This window comes from Vespa crabro, chromosome 25, assembly GCF_910589235.1.
Source record: "Vespa crabro chromosome 25, iyVesCrab1.2, whole genome shotgun sequence".
Lineage (NCBI taxonomy): Eukaryota > Metazoa > Arthropoda > Insecta > Hymenoptera > Vespidae > Vespa > Vespa crabro.
The window spans coordinates 876773-903430 of NC_060979.1; the positions used below are offsets into that span (position 1 = coordinate 876773).

Genomic DNA, 26658 nt, shown 5'->3' on the forward strand with positions numbered 1-26658 from the left:
GTTTTGACCTCGGATTCATTGAAGGAAAAGGTGATTGCATTTGCAATGAAAACAAGTGATTACATATGAGTTTACGTAGCATTTGACGTTGGGTAGGCATTTCGCATATCACCAAACAACGCATAATTCGTGAAGAAGGTTTACATCCATATCACCCTCGATAAGTACAAGCATTTCACAATGATAATCGTTCTCTATGACGTAATTTTTGATTATGTTATATGTTGAAGAAATTAAAACGAAATACACAATTTTTGAGGAAAAAGTGTCCTTCACAGATGAAAATAATTTTTCCAACATGAATTTTCAGAATTCACAGAATACTATAATGTAAATATAATAAAAATTCTCACAGAATGGTTAAAATATTTTATCAAGGCCGTTTCTCGATCAACGTATGGGTAAGAATCATTGTCGATAATATTATCGGTCCTTTTTATTCGCACAATTCTTTAACTGGAGCACATTATTTTAATTTCCTTCGGTCGTATCTCATATGATAATTAACACGTTCGTCTTGCCCTGCTGAGTTTCTCTCCGGACCCAAAAATCCGACTGCCGGCCACCAGAACGTAAATCAGCGATAACACTAAACGTACCGAGCCCAATTATTTGACCTTTGTTCAAACTTAATCATGAATTTTTCACTGATATTATTTTTTCCAGTCATCATTAACTATCCCTGAATTTTTAAATTCTCTAATTAATCAGTTTCTCACTTTTGATTTTTTTTTCTTTGTTTTCTTCGGAGAAACATTCATCGCCTACGTTTCTTACCATAGCTGGTCATTTGACTGGCATTGTACAAATCTTTTATCATTTTCTAAATTTTTTGATCAGGCTCTTATCTGTAGACTTAAGTATGACAACTATAGATAGTTATGTACATCTTAGCATTTAAAATATAGATTTTTTTTATCGTAAGCTGAGGCTTGATATCTGGCAGAGCCGATATCAAGTATAGTCTCAAAATCTTATCGGTCCTTTTGTATTCAAGGAACAAAATGCATATTTTTTGTGCTTTTGTTCTCCAATAAGAATATTCTATTCTAATTGACATCTAAATTTAGTATTCTTTTGAAAATCCTAAAGTACAGATCCAAAAGTAGATATATATGATAGGCGCGTATGTTTAGTAATAAGCAGGAATAGCAAAAATGTAATTCGAGTAGGGCCGTATTAAATTCAATCAAAAATTCTTTTCTCCAGGCGAAGATATTGCAGATGACAAAACAATGGTTCCTTGGAGGGGACGACTAATATTCAGATGGTACATACCAACTAAATCGCATAAGTATGGTATAAAACTTTTCAAACTGTGCTCCACCAAAGGATATACATAGTCTGCAAAAATATATTCAGGATAAGATACCAATGAAAGAAAACAAGTTGGCATATCCGAAAACGTCTGCATTGAACTTGCAGATAAATTACTAAATGAAGGACGAACTTTGTTTGCCGACAACTTTTACACGAGCTATAAATTAGTAGTCAAATTGTTAAAATTCAAAACGCAAGTCGATGAAACTGTACAATACAACAAAAAATTTATGCCACGTTTTGTAATGTTGTACACATTGAAGAGATGTGAAATGATGGCACGAGAAGATAACAATGATATTGTGGTGGTAAAATGGAGGGATGTTCGCAATGTTAGAATATTATCAACAAAGGATGCACTTAATATGATTTCAAGCTCGGATTCTACTCACCGTGATCGTCCTCCGAAACAAAAACCTTTGGCGATACTAACATATAATAGTGGAAAAATTGATAAAAGTGACCAGATGGTGTCATATGCAATAACGATACGGAAAAGTATCAAGTGGTATCGGAAATTAACACTACATTTGCTCTTAGGAACAAGTATAGTAAATGCTCACACCATGTAGCAGAGAGCCACCAATAAAAAAAATAGAAATTAGAAAATTTCGGGAACTTCTCCTTACTGAATGGTTGTCCTTGAAAAATGCTATGCCCGAAAATAGAAATAAAACAAGGAGGAACGTGTCCACCATTTAGAAATTCGTAAGAATCAGCAAAGGAACTCTATAAGAAGGATGTACAACCAATGTTATCAGAATAATAGGCAAAGTGGTGAACGAAGCGAGGAAAAATGTAAAAAAAACTACGACCTATTGTCCGAATTGTCCAAAATCACCTCAAATATGTTTAGAGTGTTTTCACGAACATCATGCGACATAGTATTAGGATATCTCATAAGTTCTTTCCGCGCCACGCTATGTATGACCTCGAGCCGACTATGTTAGTAAACATGTAGATTTAACTATTGTCCGTTTATGGGATCAATTTCAATCCATAACCATTATTATAACCCTATCAAAGTACGTTTCGTTGGTGACAAAGTCTCTTTTACAATCATTTTCTACGCCGTTCAATATGGATAGCCAAAAGAATCATTTGCGGCATGTTATGCTTCATTGCTTTGAAAAAGGTAGTAATGCAAAGAACACTGCAGATGAGATTTGCACCATTTATGGGAGAGGTACTACGACTATTAGAAACGTCCACAATTGGTTTACGAAATTTACAGCTGGCAATTTTTATTTGAAAGATGAAGACCGCAGCGGCCGCCCAGCAACAACGGATACGGATCTCATCAAGATTATGCTCTCTGAAAATCCACGATATAGTGTGCGCGAGATAGTGAATACCATTAACATTCCCAGGACAATGGTGCATAATCAAGTAATCAAAATGGGATATGTGAATCGGTATGAAGTTTGAGTCCTATGCCAATAGACGGAGACCGACCTTATGAACCGCGTCTCTACGTGCGATTTGCTTTTTCAGCAACATGAAAAAAATTCTTTTTTAAAGAAACTAGTTACTGGAAACGATACATGAATTTTATATCAAAATATGCATCGAAAACGTACTTGGTCTAAGGAAAATCGACCTTCAACAGTTACAAGATCAAAATTTCATCCAAAAAGTTCTTTTGTGCATTTGATGGGACTGGAAAGTATACTACGAGCTCCTTCCAGAAGATAAAATGATCAATTCTGCAACATATTGCAATCAATTCGATGAATTGAAAGCCGCCATAGCCGAAAAACGGCAAGAATTGGTGAACCGACGAGGTGTCGTTTTTCACCACGGCAACGCAAGATCGCCTGTTGCGAGATATAAGACAGAAAATCTTAGAGTTTCATTGGGACGTACTACCTCATCCTCCATACTCCCCAGAGCTTGCCCCATCCAATTATTACTTTTTCTCTCGTTATAAAATTCTTTCCGTGATAAATGTCACGAAAAAATCTGAAAGCGAAATAAAAATGCACCTCGATGAATATTTTGCAAGTAAATCTCAACAATTTTGAAAAGAGGGCATAATGAGGTTTCCTGAGCGATAGAAAAAAGTAATAGAGTAGAACGGTTTATATATAACACAGTAAATCAATCTTAAACAACAAATATCGTCTATTGACTTCGCATCAAAGAAAAGGAGAAAACTTATTAATGTAATATGTTACCCTAAATATAAATTAATAAAAAGTATAATATAGTCTGTATATTTGTAGTATTTTTATGTTGTATATTCAATATTTATATTTCACTGCTTATTTCATTGAATTTCTTTTAAAAATCCAACTGAAAACCCCATTAACTTGAACAAGAAGAGCGTCACCCAAATATGGGTGACGTAGCGATGAACGTGTTAAGGGAAATTATACCATATTATAGCCGCTGCCAAATTTTTTTATGCACGATGGTGTATCACCGCATTTTATTAGATCAGTAAGAGAATTGTTAACAGAAATATTCGAAACTCGTTGGATAGGACGTAGACCTGTCCCCCATTTCTGACTGTCTCGTTTTCTTATAACTCACGATTTTTTTCTTTGGAGAACAATATAGCATATAATACACTAGTCACGACAGAAGATTAGAACAGTACAATTGTTAAAATTAAAAACTGAAAATGCATTTCGTCATTTGCATACTATATCAAATCTTTATGAAAAAATTTGACAAAATTTAGAAAAAAGATTAAAGATTTGTTTATGTAATAATAATGGTCATGTTGATGCTAGAAAAACAGCACCATTGCTAATAATCATAAATATTGATGGTTCTGTGTTATAACTAAGAAGAAGAAACCTAAGACAAAAAAGAAACCGATGAAAAATTTTCCATAATTTTTGGGGAGCATATTTTGAAAGATAACGTAAAAAATAGTCAATTACTGATATTTCATAAAGGAGGAGGAATATTTTATAGATAGATACATTGAATATGTGCAAATATTACTGGACTTGAGAAACATGGAAAATCCAGGGATATCCTATCGTATTGTCGCATTTAGTAATTATATCTATTACAGAAATTAGTAAATTATTATTTCACTCTTGAGTCAACTCTGAAATTATTTGCTTCTACTAAACAATATAATCAGGATATAAGACAAAGAAAATTGGACAATGAATTGCTAGGCTAACATATGATTAACTAGCAAAAAGATTGTTTTTATCTACATATTCATAATAAAGAACGTAACAGAGAAATAACATTCGAAGTCTAGAAGATATAATAAATTTATTCAAAGAAATACCAAAACTGAAGGTGTCACCTTTTTCCTCTATATGCGTATAATAACAATCAAATTCATATGTGTAATAACAATCAGATTCATTTCATGAAAAATCTGACTTTAACAAATCTTTGTTATCCTGAATATTTCAAAGTTTTGTGCATGTATCAAAACGCTTATTCCAATTATTTTCATAATTTACTCGAGAAGGAATTTTATGAATCATTAATAGATGCTGATAAGTTGATAAATTTGAAGAACCGTATGAATGAGAAATTGCTCAACGATATTACCCCACAGTACGTTTATATCTGGGAGTATCGATTACTTAGTTTGATATTTATTTATAAAAAATATGAAATGAATAGATAATGTGCTTAATTAAATTCACACAGTTGTTTGATTATAAATTATGGGGAATATAGTCAAATATTTATGTTTACACAATGTGAAAACAGTCACAGAGAATTTTCCACACTGACTGGATACCAATTGAAATATTTTGTCTAGGAATTGGTTATTATCAACGCAATCCTTGTCAAACAAGACAATAAATAATGTATATTAATTAATGTAATCTTTCTAGTAATATCCATGTATCGGAAATCTATTCGAGGATGGATCGATAGCATGTATGGACCAGTAGAAATCACAGCAAGTGTTCTAATGGGACTAATACAAATTCACCATTACAATAGATAGATAAAAGTGGACTTTATACCTAAAGATCTAACTTTTATACTAATGGGATAATTGCTAACATATGGGATATTTCAAAAAATCAAAAGTAATGTCAAATGATCTGGTTAACTAGAAAAAATATTTTCACGATAAAATCAAACGCAAATATTAGAATAAATTAAATTAGTCCGTTTTTAATAGAATACATAATCCTTCAAATCCAAGGAAGACTTTTCTATATAGAATTACATATCTAATTATAATTCAATCATTTACAGAGAATTTGTAGAAATGATACTTGAGTATGGAGAATTGATAACGTCTGAAATGGCAATTTGATACTACAGCTTTAAAATAACGAAGTATCGACTAGTTCATCTTTTCTACGCATAATTTCTACATTTACTTATAATCGATACGATTACGTCGTGTCTGTATAAAAAGCCAAGGTAAATGTCTTTGATCTTATTTTTTGGAGGGAAAGTATAAGAACGAAAAAAGAGATAAAAATTTCATGCAAGCAATATTCCCTTTTCTTCGAGATTACTCCAAATATATGATAAAATTCACAAAATGAATTCGAATTTATTTATGCATTTTTCTATGATCGAATGCCATTTTACGAGTAATAGATGAAACGAAATAAGGAGGAAATTAAGATTTGAATATCGTGAATTATTCTTTATATAAAATATCTCGTTTGGGATAGTTATTTTCAAATTTATATCCTAAGGATAAGAACATACATTTTAAAGGATTTCCATTATTTTTCGTACTTGATGGATTTTGATTAATTGGTAAGGAGATATTAGGGTTAGATCTTTTTTCATACACTATGCTACTTACAAAAAATATGTTTATCTTTTTAGTTTTAATTTTTATCGTGAACGAATACTTCGTCACAAATTTAAATACTACAAAATCTATATTTTTAGGGGAAAATTCATCACCATTACAAGATTTTCCCTACGATATTTATTGCGAAGCAGTTAGAAATGAATGATGCAATAATTTAAAGTCGGATCAACATATACATACATCTAATCATAATTGCTGAATTTTATTGGCAAAGAATTTATAAATTCCATTTCATTTTTAATTGTAAATTCATTATTTTTGCTTTTTTGTGGACTGTATCCGCCATCATGATCCCAAATTCCAAAAGTTTAAGCAACACGTTAAAATCCAATTTTTAAATGTAGTTTAATCATGAACCCTAATTGTAAATCTTTAACCAACACGTTAAGATTCAATTTTTAAATGTAGTTTAATCATGAGTTACGTACACTAATTGTTTAAGCTTTCTATGGCCGAGGGGAAGAGGATACCTACTTCTTTTAAGCTTTATAGTTCTAAAAGCTTTATAGTAACTACTTTGCCTGAAAGAACGCATGCTTCAAACATTTATTATTTCAATGATAATGCGTCAGGGTTTATTTTAATTATGCAAAATGGAAAATACTTCTGCAAATAAGTAAAAAAAAATAGATTTGCATACAATAAAATCATAATTATAAAATATGTTACAAAAATTTACTCATATTCCTTTATAATAATTCGACAACTGCTGCTTACAAAAAGGCACATAGCTATAAGATTGAAGATTGCAAAAAAATATAAATATTATACCAAAGAATTATGAGCGAATATCATTTGGTCTGATCAAAAATAAATAGAATTTGATCAAATGATAGATAGTGGATATGGAAGGGAAGAAGAGAAAAATTGCAGAAGAGACACGTTAACTATGATTATAATGACTATATGTTGATTTTGATTAAGGGATTTTTTGTGTCTATAAAAAACACATTTTTTAATTTCCTTGCCAGAACGATTCAATACATTGATCACAACCTTTTAGGCATTCTGTATGACGACCGGATATGTTATAAATAGACCAAAACTTATCAAGACCGCTTTGTAGCGCTTTGATGTCTTCAAGAACTGGCATTTTATAGAGAGGTCATTTAATAAAACTCATGTTAAACATAATGATCGTAACATATACAAGCAAAAACACTTGGTTTAGATTACAGAGAAGGATTTATAACACTTATTATGAAATTGAACTATTTAATTTCCCTTTTCACCATAGACTTTTATACATTACTCCGTAAAACAAGAGTGAGGACGTATACTGTAAAACTAGTTAGAAGAAATATTTTCTAATATGCCCACGCGTTTAAGTGAAGTAATTAGACAAAAGGGATAACCAACAAAATATTAAAAACTTGTTATAATTTAGTTTATGTATTATTAAATAGTTATAATCTGTTAAGTATCTGAATATTTTTAAAGATGGATGGAACGAAACCAGATCTTACAGACATGCACATCTTTGGATTCAAAGTCTACATATATGTATATAAAGAATTGCGAAGAAAAATGAAAGACAAGGCTAAGGAATACAGATCTATTGGTATCGACAATAATTCTAGAATACATCGTCTTTTGGATACTAACACAAACAGTACAATTATAAGTCGTGATGTGAAAACAGACATTTCAATTAAATTGGATATAAATGATGGCAATGAATCACCACGAAATTTTTCTCATGGTATTACAACCCATGTGGAAATAAATGAAGGGAACAAAGATGACATCGATAAAGAAGCGGAAGACGACATCAAAGAAGAAGCCGTATGCGAATTGATAAAGAGGCAGCGGCACCTGTATCAAGTAGAGGATGCGCACGACCTTGACTAATAAGAACCTCACTCAGAATTGAGTATTCGAATAAGACGGAAGTTCTAATCGGTGCTCTTTTGTTAAAAGGATATATAATACAAGATCCTGCGGAGATTGTGTAGTATAAAAAAGAAAATGAAGGGAACGAGAGATTTCGTAGACCAAAAAAAACAGCATCGCCGAAACTTTCAGTCGGTACTCAAAGCCCAAATTATGAATAAGACAATAGATATGAGCCGCTATCCGATGATATGAGTTTCACGGAAGAGTGCATAGCTGAAAAGGCCAACAGCGCCACAATAAGAAACAAAAGGCTGAAAACCTCCAAAATCCGAATGCCCCCATATACATTTTAAAATCTAACCTAAAGGATATCATTATACTACTAACTAATACCAATATTAACAAGGAAGCTTTCTTGTTAAAACAACTAGATATAGATATGATAAGACTAATAACCATGGATACACACGGCAAGTGCATAGCTATACTAAAAGCCAAAAATTACACACATTCACACCAAAGCATACAAAATGCAATACCTTCGTATTAAAAGGTATAAGAGGTAGTTTCGGCGTTCCCGATGTTACAACAGCATTAAACGTGCTAAACATAAGGAATATTAATATAACGAAAATCAGTAAATTAATTTTCGATAGCCAAAACATAGATAGATATCATTTCATCAACTTATAAAATACAATATAGTGCTCAACGAAAGAGTAAGGAAGAAGAAATTAAAATGACCAAAAATTTTTCAGTGCAAAAATTGCCAAAGAGTAGGTCATGCCAGCGCTAATTGTAATATGGGATACAGATTTGTAAAATGTGTAACCAACCCCATGAACTGAGAAAGTGCAACTTAGTTAATTCTGTAGAGAAAGAGAAGCTGAAATGCTCAAATTGCGGTCAATAACACACCTCAGTCAACGCATCATAATAGTCAATACAATACAATTCAGCCTCAAGAAGCTCATGTTAATAACGAAAATTATTACAATAGCACAAACCAAGTACTGGCTATGTTTAATCCTTTGCACTCCGCTGTCCCCTCTCATGGGACATTAAAGTTGATTATTAATGATTACGGGTAATAGACATGCATGTTTCCCTGAAGTTTTCTCTTGAAATGGCACAAGAAATCAAATCAAAATATAGTATAATTACTAAGATATATAAAAGAAATGTCAGCGAGTTTTGTGTCATACGAGAACTTGATAAGCGTGCTCACGACGGTCCGAGCAGTTCAAAGGCGCCACTTGAAAAGAGCGATAAGGCATGTTTGTAGAAGAAAGGTCGGTATGCAAACATAACACGCACTGTATAGTGAGATTTATAATCATAAATAATCAAGTCTAAATTTGGAAGAAAAGATTTTTATAGCTGAACTCAATTTGATTTGAAGCGTCGCTCGGTATAGATAGACCTACCGAGTGAGAAAATCGGAAAAGTGATTCTTCTCTTGGTAAATAAATTGTTTGGTAAAAGTTATTTTGGTAAATATCATCTTGTAAGTTAGTAATAACAATTAGAAATTTTCAACCTATGTATTTATTCATACTTTTTATTAGAACAATAGCAAAACGTTCAAACACGAATGAATCTCATGACACAAGTAGTAGCGAAGATGAGCTCCAGATAGACGTTTATACAGATATGTTAGAAAGACTAACTGTAGAAGAAAACGATAGCAGTGATAGTGATATCGTCCAAGCAACAAGGTGTCGAAGAGACTGCATACATAGCGATAGTGATGAAAGTGGTAGGGAAGAAAACACACCGCAACATGACGGTTTTTTTGGGGGTTGGAAATGTGTGTCATTAATTCATACATTATTTATCGTATCTCAAAACAAACAAATAATGAAAAGCCAATGACGCGGTACAAGTTTGTCAAGGCACTCATTGACCAGTTGAGGGGTGATTTTTGTGAATCGAGAACGTATCCATCCACATCTTCTGCGGACAATAGATTAGAGAATAAACTACATATTCCTGACGTGGGACAAAGAAAACGGGATTGCATTGTTTGTTCTGACAGGAAAACACCTAGTGGCAGGCATCAAACAACTTATTATTGTCAAACGTGCACTAATCAGCCTGCAATGCATTTTGGGGAGTGTTTTAAAGTTTATCACACTGTACAAAATTATAACAAATAAAATATTGATTTTTCTGCAAATAAACATTTCTCGATTTCAACCAATTCATATAAGTCCAATATCATTACAATATGTTAGTTAGTTCCAAAACCATACTAAATAATATGAGGGCCTGTAAATGCACGTTTCTGCCACAAAGTAGCGCTATGTAGCTGATAGCCAACGTCCAGAATGGTTCGAAGTGCAAAGGATTAAAAATAGTTTGAAGGAAATAAAAGAGCAACTTATTGAATTGAAGTTGAATAACAAAATAATTCAAAACAGAATGAGAATCGACTACATGTCACAATGGCAGGCAGAATAAGGATAAATACTAAAATAAATAACATACTGAAAATGTCCACTATAAATGTGAACTCACTTTGCTCGTTAAAAAAAAAGATTAGATTTACAAAAATACTTAGATGAGTATAGATATGTTACTGTAACGATATCAGAAACTAAACTAAATAATAAATATAAACTAAAATTTAACAATTATGACATAATCAGATCGGATAGAGCAATAAATTCCAATGAAGGTGGTGGGGGTCACCGGTGGCCCCCAAGGCCCTGTAGACCATTTTGCTCGTATGAGAAGCCAAAAATGATAGTAGATTATAATTTAGGGAAATCTTCAGTTGATTTGTCTGATCAAATGACTGCTTATAGTTTACCATTGCGAAAAACTATAAAGTGGCACAGAAAATTGACAATAGGGCTTTTGCTGAATACTAGTGTTGTAAATTCAATGGTGTTATATAAATGTCATCGATTTTAGGATGAAGTTAGCGATGTATTGAGTGAAATGTTTTGATGATGAAGATTCCATTTCATTAAGAAATTGCGTACAGAAAAACGTCATCATGAACTTAAAAGGGAACCGGAAATTATGCAAAATGTAAGGCGATTTTGCAAAAAATTCTACGAAAAAAATTCAAAACAGCTAGGAAAAATGAGAGCAAAGATTTGCACTAAAAAAGTGGCAACATAATGTGCCGACAGTCCTACTTCATCTTTTCTTTGCCTACCGTGTATCAATGTGATTCATCGTTATATGCACAAATAATATGTATATTTTCCTTGTATTGATAAAATTATAATTACATGTTCTGTAAGGCATTAATTTCTTTAAATCACTATGGAATCAATGGTATTATTTAAAAAATTTATTGGATCGATGTTTACCCTAATTATATATTTTCACTATTCGTCGCGTCGCTGGTCACCAATGACCTCCACGGCGCTGTAGCCAAGTCGAGTGCCGGTCATCGGTTACCCCCACAGCAGTCAACGTGATAAAATAGATACAGATACGCTTTGCCAAGGCATACCACTGGAACCACCCCGATCATCCACCTACAATTTCAAAAGAGTGAATTGGCGTAAGTTTGCTAAACATATTGACTCGAAATTACAGAATAATAACCAGCTCCCCACAAATAGAAATCTCTCAATACAAGAAATAGATGAAAGCATTATGAATCTCGAACAAGTAATTACCAAATCCATTAGGGAAATCATACCTAAAAATAAAGTAAATAAAAATGACTATTGCCAGATATACATTAGCAACAATATCAAGAAGTTACATTCAACAAAGTCCTTCCTAATAACGAGACTACACTTCATTAGATACCGAAGCCCATATAACCACAGCATACAGGAAACATATCGTATTAAAAGATCAATTAAAGCAATTAATAAACGACTACAAATAGAAATATCAAAATCTGTTACATTATATTGGTCATCAATAGCCAAAAACATAAACTACAAAGAAGCAAACGAATTTTTTCCGATCATCAACAAATATTTAAGACCACAAAAAAACACCAGTATTGAAAATTTTCGACTTGATTTAAACAAAAACTAATTCAATCAAGAGATTGGTAGAAAAATGCCGCAATTAGTTTATGAAAATGAAATACATATCACTGATCCAATGATAAAATTAGAAGTCATGGGCACGTACCTAGAGAAAATCAATTCGCCAAGATACACTAATGAAAATACCATCACTAAAAATAAAACAGATGATACCGCACACAAGTACCATGATATTTTACGAAGAATGAGAAATACCAAATCCACCTTCATGAATTTTTCTAATCAATTTCCAGCACATGATCCGCTACAAAACAAGAATGAAATAAAATATTTCATCTCGTTCACTGAAGTCGGTACAATTATCAGGAATTTAAAAAAGAAAATTTCTTATGATCTTGACAAAATCCCATGAATAGTCATCAAAAATTTACCACTATCAATAAGTACCGAGTACACAATTATTTTCAACAACGCCATAAATCACGCATACTATCCAAATAGATGGAAACAAGCAAAAGTTCTACCGATTTTAAAAAAAGGGAAGAATCCACAAGAATCACAAAGTTACAGACCTATTAGTCTTACTATGAACATAAGTAAAACATTCGAAAAAATTACCAATAAAACATTATGGATCATATTAATACTCATAACATCATTCCGAATAATCAATTTGGATTTAAATCTAATTTATCTACTACTCTATATTGAGTACTACGCTATACAAACTAACTTCCAATCTGAATAACTATTTACATAATAAATACTCCATTGGTGTTGTACTGTTATATTTAGAAAAAGCGTTCGATTCTATATGGAAAAACGGACTTATACATAAGGTAGAAGACTAAAAATTTCCTGTGGGTTTAATTCTACTGATTGCTAACATGATTGAGCGGAAGACATTTCGCACGTGGGACAGCATCAATTTCTCATCGAAGTTCTTCAGAATAATAGAGTGGTTACAGCAAGGAACCGTCACATCACCAATCCTATTCAACAGTGAACCAATCAACAAGTTTGGCATGAACAACTCTGATAAATTACACTCAATCTCTTATGCAGACGACTTAATAATTTATAAAGCAGTCAAGGACATAGATAAAATCAGATATACATTATAGGCAGTTATCAACGAAATTAATTGTTATTACAAAAACTGGAATTTAAAAAGCAACCCAAATAAAAGCGAATTAATTTTTTTCAGAAGACCAGTTAAACAAATCTAATACTCTGTAGTTAAAAAAATAGATAGTTTAAAATTAACAACTATTGATACCAACACCAACGAATTAACTGAGATACCGAAGAAACGCATCGTGAAATATTTGGGAGTTCATCTAGATCATCTGTTAAGACTGAATAAACACTACTCGATTCAATTAGATAAAGCTTTCAAGTTGAATTCGAGAATTCTTTACAAAAAAAATCTTGCTACTAAAGCCAGAATGGACTACTGGTGAGATCTATTTTAACTTATGCAGCTCCTATATTATGGAATACAGGTCCAACTATAATTAAAAAAATAAGAAGATTTGAAACATCTTGCTTGAGATCATGCTTAAGAACGCACGGAACCGCTGAATCAGATTATAAAAAGAGAATAAAAAATGAGACCATTTACAACAATGCCAACATCAATAGAATTGTCTGTTTTTCTCTCAAAACAACCAGAAAATAAAGTAGCAACATTGATCGTATAAACGATAGCTTAATTACAGACATTATTTCATAAGCAGAAGACTCAATTCTGAGTAAATTAAATTCAGGCTACATTCCACCTTAACTATACATTTATTGTGACAAAAATGGTCTAATCCAAGACCACAATAATGTTCCACTAAAACCGCCGAAGACATTCTGCAAGAAAACAAATTAATAGTATCGATGATGAAGATAATCAGGAGAACTAGGTTTTCTCGAAAGCACTACTAAATAGAGATGTGAAAACAGACATTTCAATTGTCAATGGCAATGAATTACCGCTAAATCTTTTTAATACTATTCCAACCCATGCAAAAATAAATGAAGGGAACAAAGATGATAACGATAAAGAAGCGGAAGATGACATCAAAATTGAAGCCGTATGCGAATTGATAAAGACGCATTGGCACCTGTATCAAGTAGAGGATACGAACGGCCACGACTAATAAGAATCGGATCTAGGGGCAGATGATTTAATAATAATAAACCATAAAAGAATTCTGCTTTTTTTTTCTTTCTCCTTTTGTTTAATGCAACTCAAAATGCATTTTCATAAACAAATTTTACTTCGACAGATATTGACAGGAAGACATGCTAATAAACGGAATTCAAATCGAATCGTCAAAATTGTAGATGCATCGTGATTAATCCATTTAACGATCATACAGATCATCATGGGAACGTCAGACTCCTCAATATCCATATTCGATGAACACTTCATTAGTACTTCTAATCGAAATAGCAAACAGAAGAAAAACTAATCGTTTAACGAGAACACAATAATAGGCAATCCGAAGGACAATGAAACTCGCTAAATCATTAATTATATTTGAAAGCAAACCTTTTACGCTTGTGAAATGAAATGAATACGCATATTGAATCGATACATAATTATCTTTTTCCGCTTTACCTTCGAGTTATGCATTAAGAATCATGCATCTTAATCGAATTATTCCAGGGAAAATCAATTCGTACTTTCGATAAAATTAAGTTGGAAAACTGATCAAATCGATTCTTTTATTTCAGATGGAGAATCAAGTCTTCGCGGGAGAGCAATAACGGAAACAGTACATTCATTCACGAAGATTTCTCAATACATCTTGACGCTCACATTTACGAGATGTCCTAGTAATTGATCTCGTAAATATGAACACCCAAGTTGCAAGAAATTCTGTAGAATTTCCTCCGACTTCCTTGAAGAATCAGGTCATTTGAGGGTCGAACAAAATGGTCATTAATTTATAACTTTGAATATTAAGAACGACGGATCCGAAGGAATCTTCTCAATCAATTTATTTCAAAAGAAATTTAACTTTTTAAGTTCCCTTTTCCCCGAGGATTTTTATCGTCAATTCCGTCTCCTTCGGCGAATTACTACATATGGGAAAAAATAGATAGTAAAGAAAGGAAGGATCGTTCATTGGAAACAAATCTTCCTGATAATCTATTTTTGAAGGAGAATACTGGGAATAAAACTTGTACGTTATCGAGATTGCGAAAAGAAGATCACATCAGCACAAGCAAAAAACGCAGGATGTAAGCATTGTAGAAACAAAGGTAACTCTATGAACTTTGAGAAGATTAAATTTGAATGATGAGTAGGAATCATCAGGCTTTTATCTATTGAACGAAACGTTTTCCAACACAATGACAAGTTTATTCCATTTTGTCACTCATTGTTCAAGATTACAGAAGAATCCATGGAGATTATTGTTAGGTAAAATTCTATTCTAGTTCGGGAAAAAATTCTCTTTCCATTCCGATATTTTCAATCACAGAAAATGTTCAACAACAAAAATAAGAGCAAGAGTAACAACGTCATCATCATCGTCATCATTACGAACAGCAGCACTAACCATTGAGAACACTCGAGTACAGTGCAGTGTGATAGAAATGACGATAATACGAAGCTCCTCCACATGGTGGAAATTAACGAAGATAAAATGCTCATTATAACGAACAAATATAAGAATAAATTCCATTTACACGCATAACCATTGAAATGCCATAAAATCTATAATATTTTTCACAAAGCTTAAGGATTCAAATGATTTTCAGGTGAACAATACACGTTAATTTCGTGTAAGGAAACGTGATACTGAGAGCAGTAATGACGACAGCGATATAATTTATCGAAAACGAAAGGTACGAGACTATTGAATCTAACACTGATAATAATGCAAGCATCAACGGAAGATGATTGGGTCAGTATTACAGAGAATGGGTACATGCCACTTAGAATAAATATTTCAATAGGATCAAAAGTAACAGATCCTTTAATATTTTTGAACCGATTCAGTTTTTCAAACTGTTTTTCACGAATCAGCTAATTGATGAAATAATAAAGAAAATAAACAATTATGCAAAATCTCGTTATTGTTCTTAAAATTTGACTAAAGACTCCGTATGACCAGCATGGCATGATGTAAATAAAGATGAATTTTGGATTTTCATTGATTCCTTCTAAATATATGTACAATGCCTATTTCTAATATTGGTCAACTAAACAGTAGAATTCTTATTACGGATATATTTACAAGAACTCGAGTCAATCAATATTTTGAATGCTTCATTTAAAAATTCATAAGTCAGATAGCAAAAATATCAAAATACAACGTGCCCGTATTTTTTTAGAATATCTAAATTCAACATTTTCTAAACAGTTCATTCCCGGTCAAAATATTTGTGTAGATGAATCCATAATAACATTTGAAGGAAAAATTTTTTCATTATATATAACCCGATTAAGTCAACAAAATGGAGTATAAGAATCTATGCGATGACGAATTCTGAAACAGGATATATATGTACTATCCTACCTCATTATGAAAATATTACATGACAAAATCTTATTCGTCCAAACCTATCAGTTAGCACTAGAATTCTGCTGCATTTATATCAAAAGTTGTTAAATAAAATTTCCAAGGAACAGAATTACCATATGTTTACTGATAGATATTATGCCAATATATCTTCGGCAGAAGAACCAATGAAAATGAAATGACATTTGATTAGTACTATAAAAACTAAGAAGAAAGCTATTCCAACATTTACGAAAAAAATCCAAGCTTTTAGATAAGAAAACCTGTTTCTATAAAAAAGGAAAAATCACATTTTTAGCCTGGAAGGACAAGAGAACTGTGTAATTTTTAAGTAATTGGAATGATGCTGGAATGATGGATTCAAAACGAATTCAAGGAAGAGATAAAAAAGTCTAAAAAGCATAATGCAGTTGCCAGCAGCACAACTTACGTGGGGGGGAGGGACATTGATCGAGTTGATCTATACGTATGTACTTATTGTTTCATTCTATTCGCTAAATTTGTACAGGATAGACGTATTTCCTATTACTCGTGACTTGTTTTTGTTTATAGTTCTTGTAACGTACATTAACGACCTCTTGTATAATCTCGGTGCGGTGATACAGTAAGCGTACATCTTATGGTCGCTGGCTCAAATATGCCACTAATAAAACTAAAAGTCTCAATATTGGGAGACACTTACTCCACACGGAACACATCAAATGATGAAGTAAAGGATGTATACATGTCCACTAACGATTCAATCTACTGAACTGAGTCACTATTTATTAGCAAAATATAGAAAATCTAATACAATTACAAATATGTCAAATTCACACACATCTATTCGAAATGTGGCTACAGGATATACCGACACACAACTCATAATATGGTATCCTCTCTGAAACCGATGCTACACCAACAGGTAACATCAAAACAAATAAAGAAAATAAATCTCCTCCTATTTACATTCAGGGTCAAGATTCTTGTGAATAAGACTAAATCCTTCTCGAATGTTGGAGTCAATTATTATGTTCCTTTTCACACCAAAAATTGCAATAAGAGTTTTCACTAAGAGGTTTTGTGCTAACTTCTCCATATCACAAACCTTCGGCTCTAAGATTCCTCATTGTCAACACCTGCTTATTTGCTAAATCATTCGTACTTCAAATTTCTTTGTCCTAATAACCAAGTCATCAAGGACTTCGGTAAAATTCGTCCCTTAACTTTATCTCGGCAAAATTCGTCTCTTAGCTTTATCTCAGGCAGAGGTCCTTTTTTAGGCTCTTTCCCTCTTATTTTTTCCATCATTTGGAATACCATTGGTATGGGGAGATGGTAGACTGCCGTGATCATTTCCCAACTGATGAGCAATTTAGCATTCATCCGTAGCATGAATCCGCTTCGCTCGAAAAGAAAATTATGGCCTAAAAAATCCCAAGGAATTTGCAGTATCCAATTGAGTGCTCTTTCCTTTTCCTTCTTTCTTCGAATGTTTGATCCTGAGACAAATTTCTTCTTCGAATAAATTACCCAACTCGGTCAAGACTTCAAAATTTCTTTGCCTCAGAAAGCTTTTCGCAACGGATAATTTCGCACCAAGAGAATTTTTTTCTAAAGAAGAAAAAATCTATTCCTCCACTTTGTTCTGCTATAAAATTTGATTCATTATCCAAGATGAATGTTTGTCTTCACGAAATATTTTATCTTGCCTATTAAAAATTAATCGACATCAGTTCACCCATATAACTCACTTACCTATCTCTCATCTACCGGAACGATCGGAACTACTAAGGGCAGATTCCATCCCTGATAGAGAAGACATTTAAGTCAGAACATGTGACGCTTCATTCATGCAAAAGTGTTAATCACTCGTAGATTTGTCCCTACGTTTTTCTACCGTTTTATCTAGTTCCTTTATTAACGTTAGACTATCTACATGATCAATTTTCTTTTTCTTTCTTAAAGATTTTCTTATTTCTTTCTTGAAGGTTTTTCTTCGAAGTGTACACCAAATCGTTGATTTTCCTCATAATTTTATGTGGGCTTTCCCAATTGCTCTTGATCTTCTTCGTTCTGCCTCTTCTGTATTGAGAGTTCAACATATCTTCTGACCCTTTAATAAGCTTTTCTTCCTTACTCTAAGATTATACTAAGCATTCATGCTGCAAAACTTCATCTCTATCCGCTTCTTTATGGTTCTATGGATTTCGTCTAGCTTCGTATTAAGCTTCGGGACATAAGATTTAATGTGTATCTCCGTTTTCTATACGGATGGACAACAAAGAAAATCTAATAGCATTTTTAAGTCATTTCTAGTTAACATTTTTGCTGAAATCTTATGCCTTGCGGATCTATAAATTAAATAACACAATAAAATCCACTGATCCTAATCTTTCTGGACCTAACGAATTTTGCCAGATGATCAATCAAGTCCGTCTTGTTGCAGATATAACACCGTCGACCTAATTTTTTGGATTCCTAACAACTCCCAAACGCGTATCGTCAACTTTCTCTTTTTTCCTTTCAAATGAAAAATCCTCCAAGGAACTCATTTTATAGAGAATCGGTTAGGTCTATGATATGTTCAAGAGTTCCGCAATTTCTTGCGAATTCGTTTGAAAATTCTTGAAAGAATTTTGGGAAATCCTTTTCTTGTTCCATCGATAAATTCCTAGAATTTTCCTGAAGCACGTTATTCAAACTATTAATCAATTCTCATGAAACCCTCACTACTGAACCAGAACTTTGTAATACAACTCACCACAATAGCTCCATCAAATCTATCTTTTACAAAAGTCGCACTTTAAGATGCAATCATCTGCAATATTCGTTACCACTAAGGAACAGTTTTCCTGAAAACTTCCCTGACACCACTAAAATTTAAATAATCTGGAATACTTACGAGTCACATTCTCTCAGTCCAAGTGACCTGAGTCTAAGACAAAAACATATCCAATATTTATAGTCAAAACAGTTTTGATGTATAGTAATGACTTATCAATTCTAAACCTGCTCGTAACAGTATATAACAATATTTATTGATTATAGACATTCAAAATGGAATTTTATAATAATAGTAGAATATTTTTGCCAGTAATATACTAAAAAAATACCACAATACTCGCAAGAGTTACCATGAAGGCGAATGTGTGTAGTTGTATTGTATGCAAATATGTATGTGTATGTGTAGGTATATTTTTTCAACAGATTTCTATTGAAAGTCTGTAATCGAAAAGTAACCATCTAAAAAATAATATATTCCTTCAATTGAAAGTCTACAGTTAATAAAAAAAAAGTTAAACTTTGTCCTAATTATTTGCAATGGCGAAAAAAATGAGCATAATATTATTTTATAAATCATCTAGTAGTAAGAACTAGTAAAGAAAAAACCTATAGATTTTACAAAAATTTGCATAGTAATGATAGGAGAGAATTTAAATTTTTCCAAAAAGAAAAACAAATAAAATTCTATGCATCGGATTTTGATTTGGATATTGATGATTGAATAGTTGTGATAATTAACTTGATACTATATAAATATATAGTAAGATGCTATTCAACAGATCTTACAAGAATTAATTATTAAGAAGGATATTGAAGATGATAATGCCGAGGAAACTGCAATTAAGTGCGCTAGGTGGACTTAATTTTGTAAACGTCAGAAGTTGTTTACTATTACTCTAGCAACCGACATCAACAACTACTTATATTATACTTCATATGATGTATTTTTTTTATTTGTTGATAACAAATAGATAAATTTGCTCATAGAACAAATAAACAGAATAAAAATTAAATAAAATCACATTAACTCAATTTGCACGAATGCATCAATAAATATAAACTAATTTGGATGAAATAAGAAAATTCTTGGGATCAATTTTGTGATGTAAGAATCAACTCTATAAACAATTATTGCTAAAAAGTACATTGTATAATTTTGATTTACCGCGTACCATCAGGTCACAGAACAGATTCGGATTATCATACTTCTCAGCAACTTTCAGTTTGCTGATAACATTACTATTGTTTATAGTAATGGACTTGGGAATGTATTTCGACTGTGGGATGAAAAAAAAAAACTAAAAAAGTATCAAAAAATATTTAAACTAGGAGAAAATATCATCATTGAGGAAACATTAATTTCATGGTATAAAAGATTGATATTTAAGTAATATATTCCAACTAAAGCCCATAAATAGGAAATAAAATAATTTAAATTATGCTCTCCTAAAGAATATATACGGATATAATAAGGATCTATAGTGAAAAGCCAACTACATTTTGCGACAATACAATAGTACATCCCTAAATTTTCTATATTTCTCAAGTCCCATGGTATTAACATAATGATATCAGAGAAACTGGATTGGCATATAATGTATGTTTGCAACTTACAGGAAAGTTTATCAACCAGGGATGAACATTATACATTGATAATTTTTATACCTACTATGAATTAACAATATCGTGCCATCTAAAACAGGAGACTCACATAGTTGAAATAATTAAAAATAATAAAAAATTCATTCGAAGACATTTTTCAGCATATCAATGATTTACTGATATGTGAGTCATCTTTAATGGCCGTGTCAAAAGGCATTAGAGTCATATCTGTCATGATATATTCTGGATCGTTAGAAACTGCAGCAGCAATATCTATACTTACGAAAGTTCCTGCAAGAATTCTTACGACCTTGATCGCGAACAGATTCGCACTTAGAATAATTTTATTCGCGTAAAATTTCCATCCGCGCATCCACGGATTATCACTCCTCGTTAGGAAAACGAACTCTGAAGAGAGTTTTTTCTTCGAAGAAATCTTCGCATTCGCAGGAGTTTGAATTCTACAGCTGCACATGGATTGTTTTAGAGCAGTAATTACAGAAGAGATTCATCCAGTTTGTACATCGGATACAATTAGATATCCTGTTACTGCAAAAGTCTTAAGTTCAAAAACAAGACACGGGCTTCACCTTAATCAGTTTAGGAATTAAAAGAAAGCTTGCAGTAGTGCCCGCTCAAAAATAGCGGATGGGTCCTTAGAAAACTTGATTAAGAAATTAATCAAGTATGGCAAATGACAAATTCAGTCATTTATGTGTATCTGTTATCTGACCGATGAACGCCACCGGCCTTTTAATTTTATAACTCTGTTTCTTCAATGGTTTTTACGAGACGTGAAATAAAAGTATTAGAATCAGCAGGAAAGGAAGATATCCGCTTAAATGTCCAGACTAAAAAAATAAACTACATAAAATTACCCAATCCTAAGCTGTGAGTCGTAGTAATAGGATGAATAACTTATTTAGTCGTTAGTAAGCCAACTTACAAGAACTAGTCACACGTTGGTATTCAAAACGACATAGAGAAAAGTGGTAAAAGCAACTTAACATGTCATGAAATTTCATTAAAATCAGATGATTAATGATAGCTATTGAAATAACAACGAGTATAGTTTGCGAAGCAATAACTGGATATTTCCAACAGATGTGTCTACATCACATGCTACTCAATACAAGTGACACTAACGTTCTCTGGATGATGCATCCGAGCCCATTTAAGAGGAGAGTGGTTATCTTCTTTTATGAATATCACGAGATGGCAACTGAGTGCTGCGTTGTTGTTACATGTGGAGATATTCCTGGTATGCAATAGACGATAAGAATCGGCAAGTTGGCAATAATGTCGTGTAGCAAGGACAAAGTTACTGATCCATTTTTCATAAAAAGATGCTGCAGCTATCAGCTAACGACCAAGAGACTCTTCGATGATGTCAGCTTTGCTTAAAGTGTCATCGACGTAAATATCTTAAGACCACACTTTCGCGAACTCTAGATGAATGGCTTTTTACCCTAGGCTGATCATACGAAGAACCAAGAAGATAGTAGAAGAAATACAATAATTTACGGTGTTCACTCGGTAATATTATTACCGGAAATAGCCATACGATACAAAGAGCTAATAGTTCCGTTGACTTAACACTGTTACGTCTTACGTACATTTATTTTTTTCACTGCTCACGCTTAATATTTTTATAAATGATATATATTTATAACTCCATACACATGATTGTTCTAATAAAAAAACAATGTCATGACCTGCCATTAGAATTCCCGAATCTATGCATCACGGTCTTCTTTTCGTTCACTTTTTAGTACTTCGATATCGAAATATCGTAATATCGAATGATATCAGGTAAATAAATGCTCGATTTCACAACTAATATCGTGAGCATACATAAACAAAAGAAGAGTTAATTAAATGCATCATTAATTAATAATAGAATTAAATTGTATTGCTCTAATCGATAATACAAAATTCTATTTTAAGGTAATAAAATAGATAAACATATTAAGAAAAAAATGAAAACATTTAAAAATGTACTACTTATGAGTAAATCCAAAAAAGGAATTGTTAATGGTCATGTTCGTTAATAATTGATTGAAAAAATTACAACCAGTAACTCGTACCGATTTGGATCTTTTGTCCTCAACATAATAAATATTGAAGAAATACAATTTTGTTCACTTACTTATTTAAGAAATTCCACGGTCCAAAACATTCATCCTTATTATAGGTTGAAATTAGAGTAGATTGACTCGTAATAAGTCAAAAATAAGATAGATTTACATCAAAGTAAATTGAAAATGAAGTAGGTTGAAGTTGCAGTAGATTGACTTGGTAAATTGATTTGAGAATACAATGATGATATGAAAACAGATTGAAAAAAAAATTGATATTAAATTTTTTATAATAAAATGAATTGTAAAATTATATGACTATAAAATTTCAACATTTACTTACTATTATTGTTCTATAGAAGAAATATACTTAGATTCTTGATCGTCTTCCATGGTGCATTGATTCTAATACGCGATAATTACTTATTGATTAAGAGACAGATAATGAATTTAATTCAATTGGATGTTTCACATATAAAGTATAGTCTATGGAACTGTAAAAAAACAAAAAAGAAACATTAATAAAACTTTATACGAACAAACACTGACTTAATGACTGCTTTGTGTACAATGTATTCAAATACACACGCTTAAAAATACAAACGAATGCAAATTAACAATAAAACTCTAAATCGATTTCACTTCTTTTATTTTATCGAAACAAAGATTGATTCATCCATCACTCCATTAATGGTGCATTAATAATCTGAAATAAAATACAAAAAAATCATTAGTATCGATAAAAAAAAAATCATTAACAAATATAGACAGAAAATAAGAGGTTACTTGAGTTTTTACTAATATAAAGTAACAATGAAATAAACAAAAATATTACAAAAAAAAAATTTAATAAACATTAACTATCACCTACAATTTATTAACTTATTAATATTAATTATTACCTAAAACAGAACAACTTCTCTTCCATTAGCTGCATGATGAACAACCGTGTCAATCAATTCATTCCTCCACTATATAAATTTTCTGATCATAATTCCATGCTCAGCGTTCATCAAAATTATACTTAAGAATTACGCCTGTTTTCATTATTGGTCTAAACACTGTTTTCCATATTTTTCGAGAAGAAAAAGTATCATACAGTATCACCCGCAAAAAAGAAAAAGTTCATATTCCCATTACTGAAATCTAATAATGGAGGACATCTTCTTCCATCTTAACGGAACAAATAAGCGCAAAAAAAGCCATATCTCAAACTGCCAATTGCCTATCCTTAACCAACAAAATATTAATAACGTTTATAGTGCTAATAATTTTATAATAAAAGTACATAGCTTATAATAAATCACAATTATTAATAAATTAATAATTAATTTATTATTAATAATATTATTTATAATTAATATTATTATTTATTTATGTAACAAAAAGCTAAGTATTTTCCAAAGTAGGTATCCTATTACTTTGCAATAAAAATTATTTAATCCTATCCCACGGCACAATCTTTCATAAATTCATGCATGAAGACAAATTTCCTAAAGTATACTGACTAAAATAGAATAATATATATTCTTATAAGAGAATTAATATATCTTAATTTATATTCTTATACCAGAATTTATTTGCAAATTTTTAATAGATACACGTAACATATCTTCAGTAACATACGAAAACTAGTAAAAAAAGACACTGTAAGTGTGAAAGTTTCTATTCGTATTATATTATGTATTAAAAATTATTCGTAGCAAATGCTTCTAGAATTTAATAAAACTATGTATTATTAGCTTTTTCAAATATTCAAAAAATCGGGGTCTTAGATAAAATCTTCCTCCTTAAAATAAAACCGCGTTCATAAAAATCGATTAAAAATTACTCTTGTTCTCATTATTGGTATAAATGCTGTTTTCCATATTTTTCACAAAGAGAAAGTTTTGTACAGTGGTCACCCTCGAAATCTGTAGCAAAAAAGAAAAAGCTCATATCCCCATTACTGATTTTCATAGATATTGTTAAATTTAAGAAAAAATTGTAGTTCGTTTTTTATTTTATAAATTAGAAATGAAGAGATTTTATAAGTAATGTGTAGCATATTAGTAAGCGTCTAAATTCGTAATTCAGGAATCATAGTTTTGAAACTAATGATTCCGTTGGTATCTTTTTTGATTTTACCGATAAAAATAATTAATAACTTTAATTACTTTTGCTTATTTGATAATTTAATAAGATATTACTATCCAATCTCTTATATTTATTTCTCCTACTTGATGGGAATTTCGGGATAACCTATTCTATATAGGACAAAGGCAGCAGTACAATTTTTCTAGATGACAAATGTATATAAAGTATATATATACATTCGTCGATTTTTTTGTTAATGTAATAATTAGTAAAAATATACACTTATATATTATATTTTTCTCTAGCATAGATTATTATGAGACCTTTTTTATATATCATCGTCAAAAAAGATATAAAAAAATTCAACAGAAAGTATGATGTAATAATTTCACGATCTAGATGACAATTTCATTTTCGCGAATATCTTTTAAACGCAACATTTTCCACATTTGCGAACATTACATTATAAAAAGTGCATGTTTTGCTACCAATTAATATATTGAACGAAATTGTAACTTAGAAAAAAAAGTTAATTACCTGTAAATAGAAGGACGATGATGCCCCGTGAAAAGCTGTTGGCGCACGCGAATCCAAAATGAAAGCAATGTTAGGGAAACCGGTAGAGACTTGTACTTTTAGTGGAACTCATATGGCAACAGCGGAAAAGATGTTCTCAACCTTGTTCTCAATCTTACGATAATAAATAAATACGAAAATACAATGAATCAAATAATAAATAAATCTGTGCAATAAATTTGAATCCGTTCCATAAATATTTTAAAGAAACAATATTTATCACTATCTATTCATTGTTATCTATAAATCTCTAATAATATAGAATTTATAATTAAAATGAAATATCACGAATCGTTAGAAATCAGGAATCATTGGAAATGTTCGATCACTGTTTAGAAAGAAGAAATTTGCGGCGAAGAAATAATTTTGAATAAATAATGGTATAAAAAATTAATTGACAGTGAAGATTTTAAAACAAACCTTCATTATAAATATATATATATATTTGTCTCGATCATTAATTGTCTTACTGTGTGGAAAAGAGAGGGAGTGGGAAGAAGGAGAAAGGGAAAGTAATTGTTTTCCTAAATTAATATTTAAGTAAATGCTTAAAGTAGAAACTTATAGATAAGAACAAAGAAAGGAGAATATAATTTTCAAATAACAAAATTTAACTTACAGTATTCATCGTATATATAAAATTAGCTCTCTTCTTGATACTTTATATTCGTCAACAGGTCTTAGAACATTCTTCCAAAAATATATATAGTAAATAAGTTCTGACATTATTTCCTTTTCTCTGTTTATTCCCATCTACTTTAAAATCTCTCTTTGTATTGTACGTATAGCAGAACAAAGAACTAATAACCTTACAAAATGTTTTTATTTATTTACTCAAGTCTATTGTTCTAACTTGTGCTTAAATATTTCCTTTTTACCTTATTCCTCGTTACCTTACATATTTACATACACATATGTTTATACAGAGAATAACTTTTAAATGAAAACAAGTAAATATTTCCACTATTTATGAATGTATGGAAAAAATGTTCAGAACAAAGTCACCTTTCGAAGGACACCTATTATGATGGAAAAAATTTTTTCTAAAGGTTTAATTTTTTTAAGAACTTTCAAGATCATAAATATTTTATTAAATCTACGATTAGTTTATATAAATTAAATTCTCTTGCCATTCT

The 26658-nt window shown here is 31.3% G+C and overlaps 1 protein-coding gene, 1 long non-coding RNA gene and 1 pseudogene across 2 annotated transcripts; 2 read left to right on the plus strand and 1 right to left on the minus strand.

Moving 5' to 3' along the window:
* Window positions 1-316: 316 nt before the first annotated feature.
* Window positions 317-2032, plus strand: LOC124432355 (annotated as a pseudogene).
* A 156-nt stretch (window positions 2033-2188) lies between these two features.
* LOC124432356 (histone-lysine N-methyltransferase SETMAR-like) lies at window positions 2189-5575 on the plus strand. The gene is given in 3 exon segments (XM_046981269.1): window positions 2189-2861; window positions 3655-3762; window positions 5515-5575. Coding segments are annotated over 3 exon segments (630 nt in total). The 5' UTR covers window positions 2189-2400.
* A 5539-nt stretch (window positions 5576-11114) lies between these two features.
* On the minus strand, window positions 11115-26249 carry LOC124432522. Its single transcript, XR_006944284.1, has 8 exons — window positions 26142-26249; window positions 25484-25636; window positions 24702-24783; window positions 23773-24100; window positions 23459-23576; window positions 23214-23364; window positions 22942-23086; window positions 11115-11427 (listed from the first exon to the last, which is right to left on the minus strand). It is a non-coding gene; the product is annotated as an uncharacterized LOC124432522 (long non-coding RNA).
* Window positions 26250-26658: the final 409 nt, after the last annotated feature.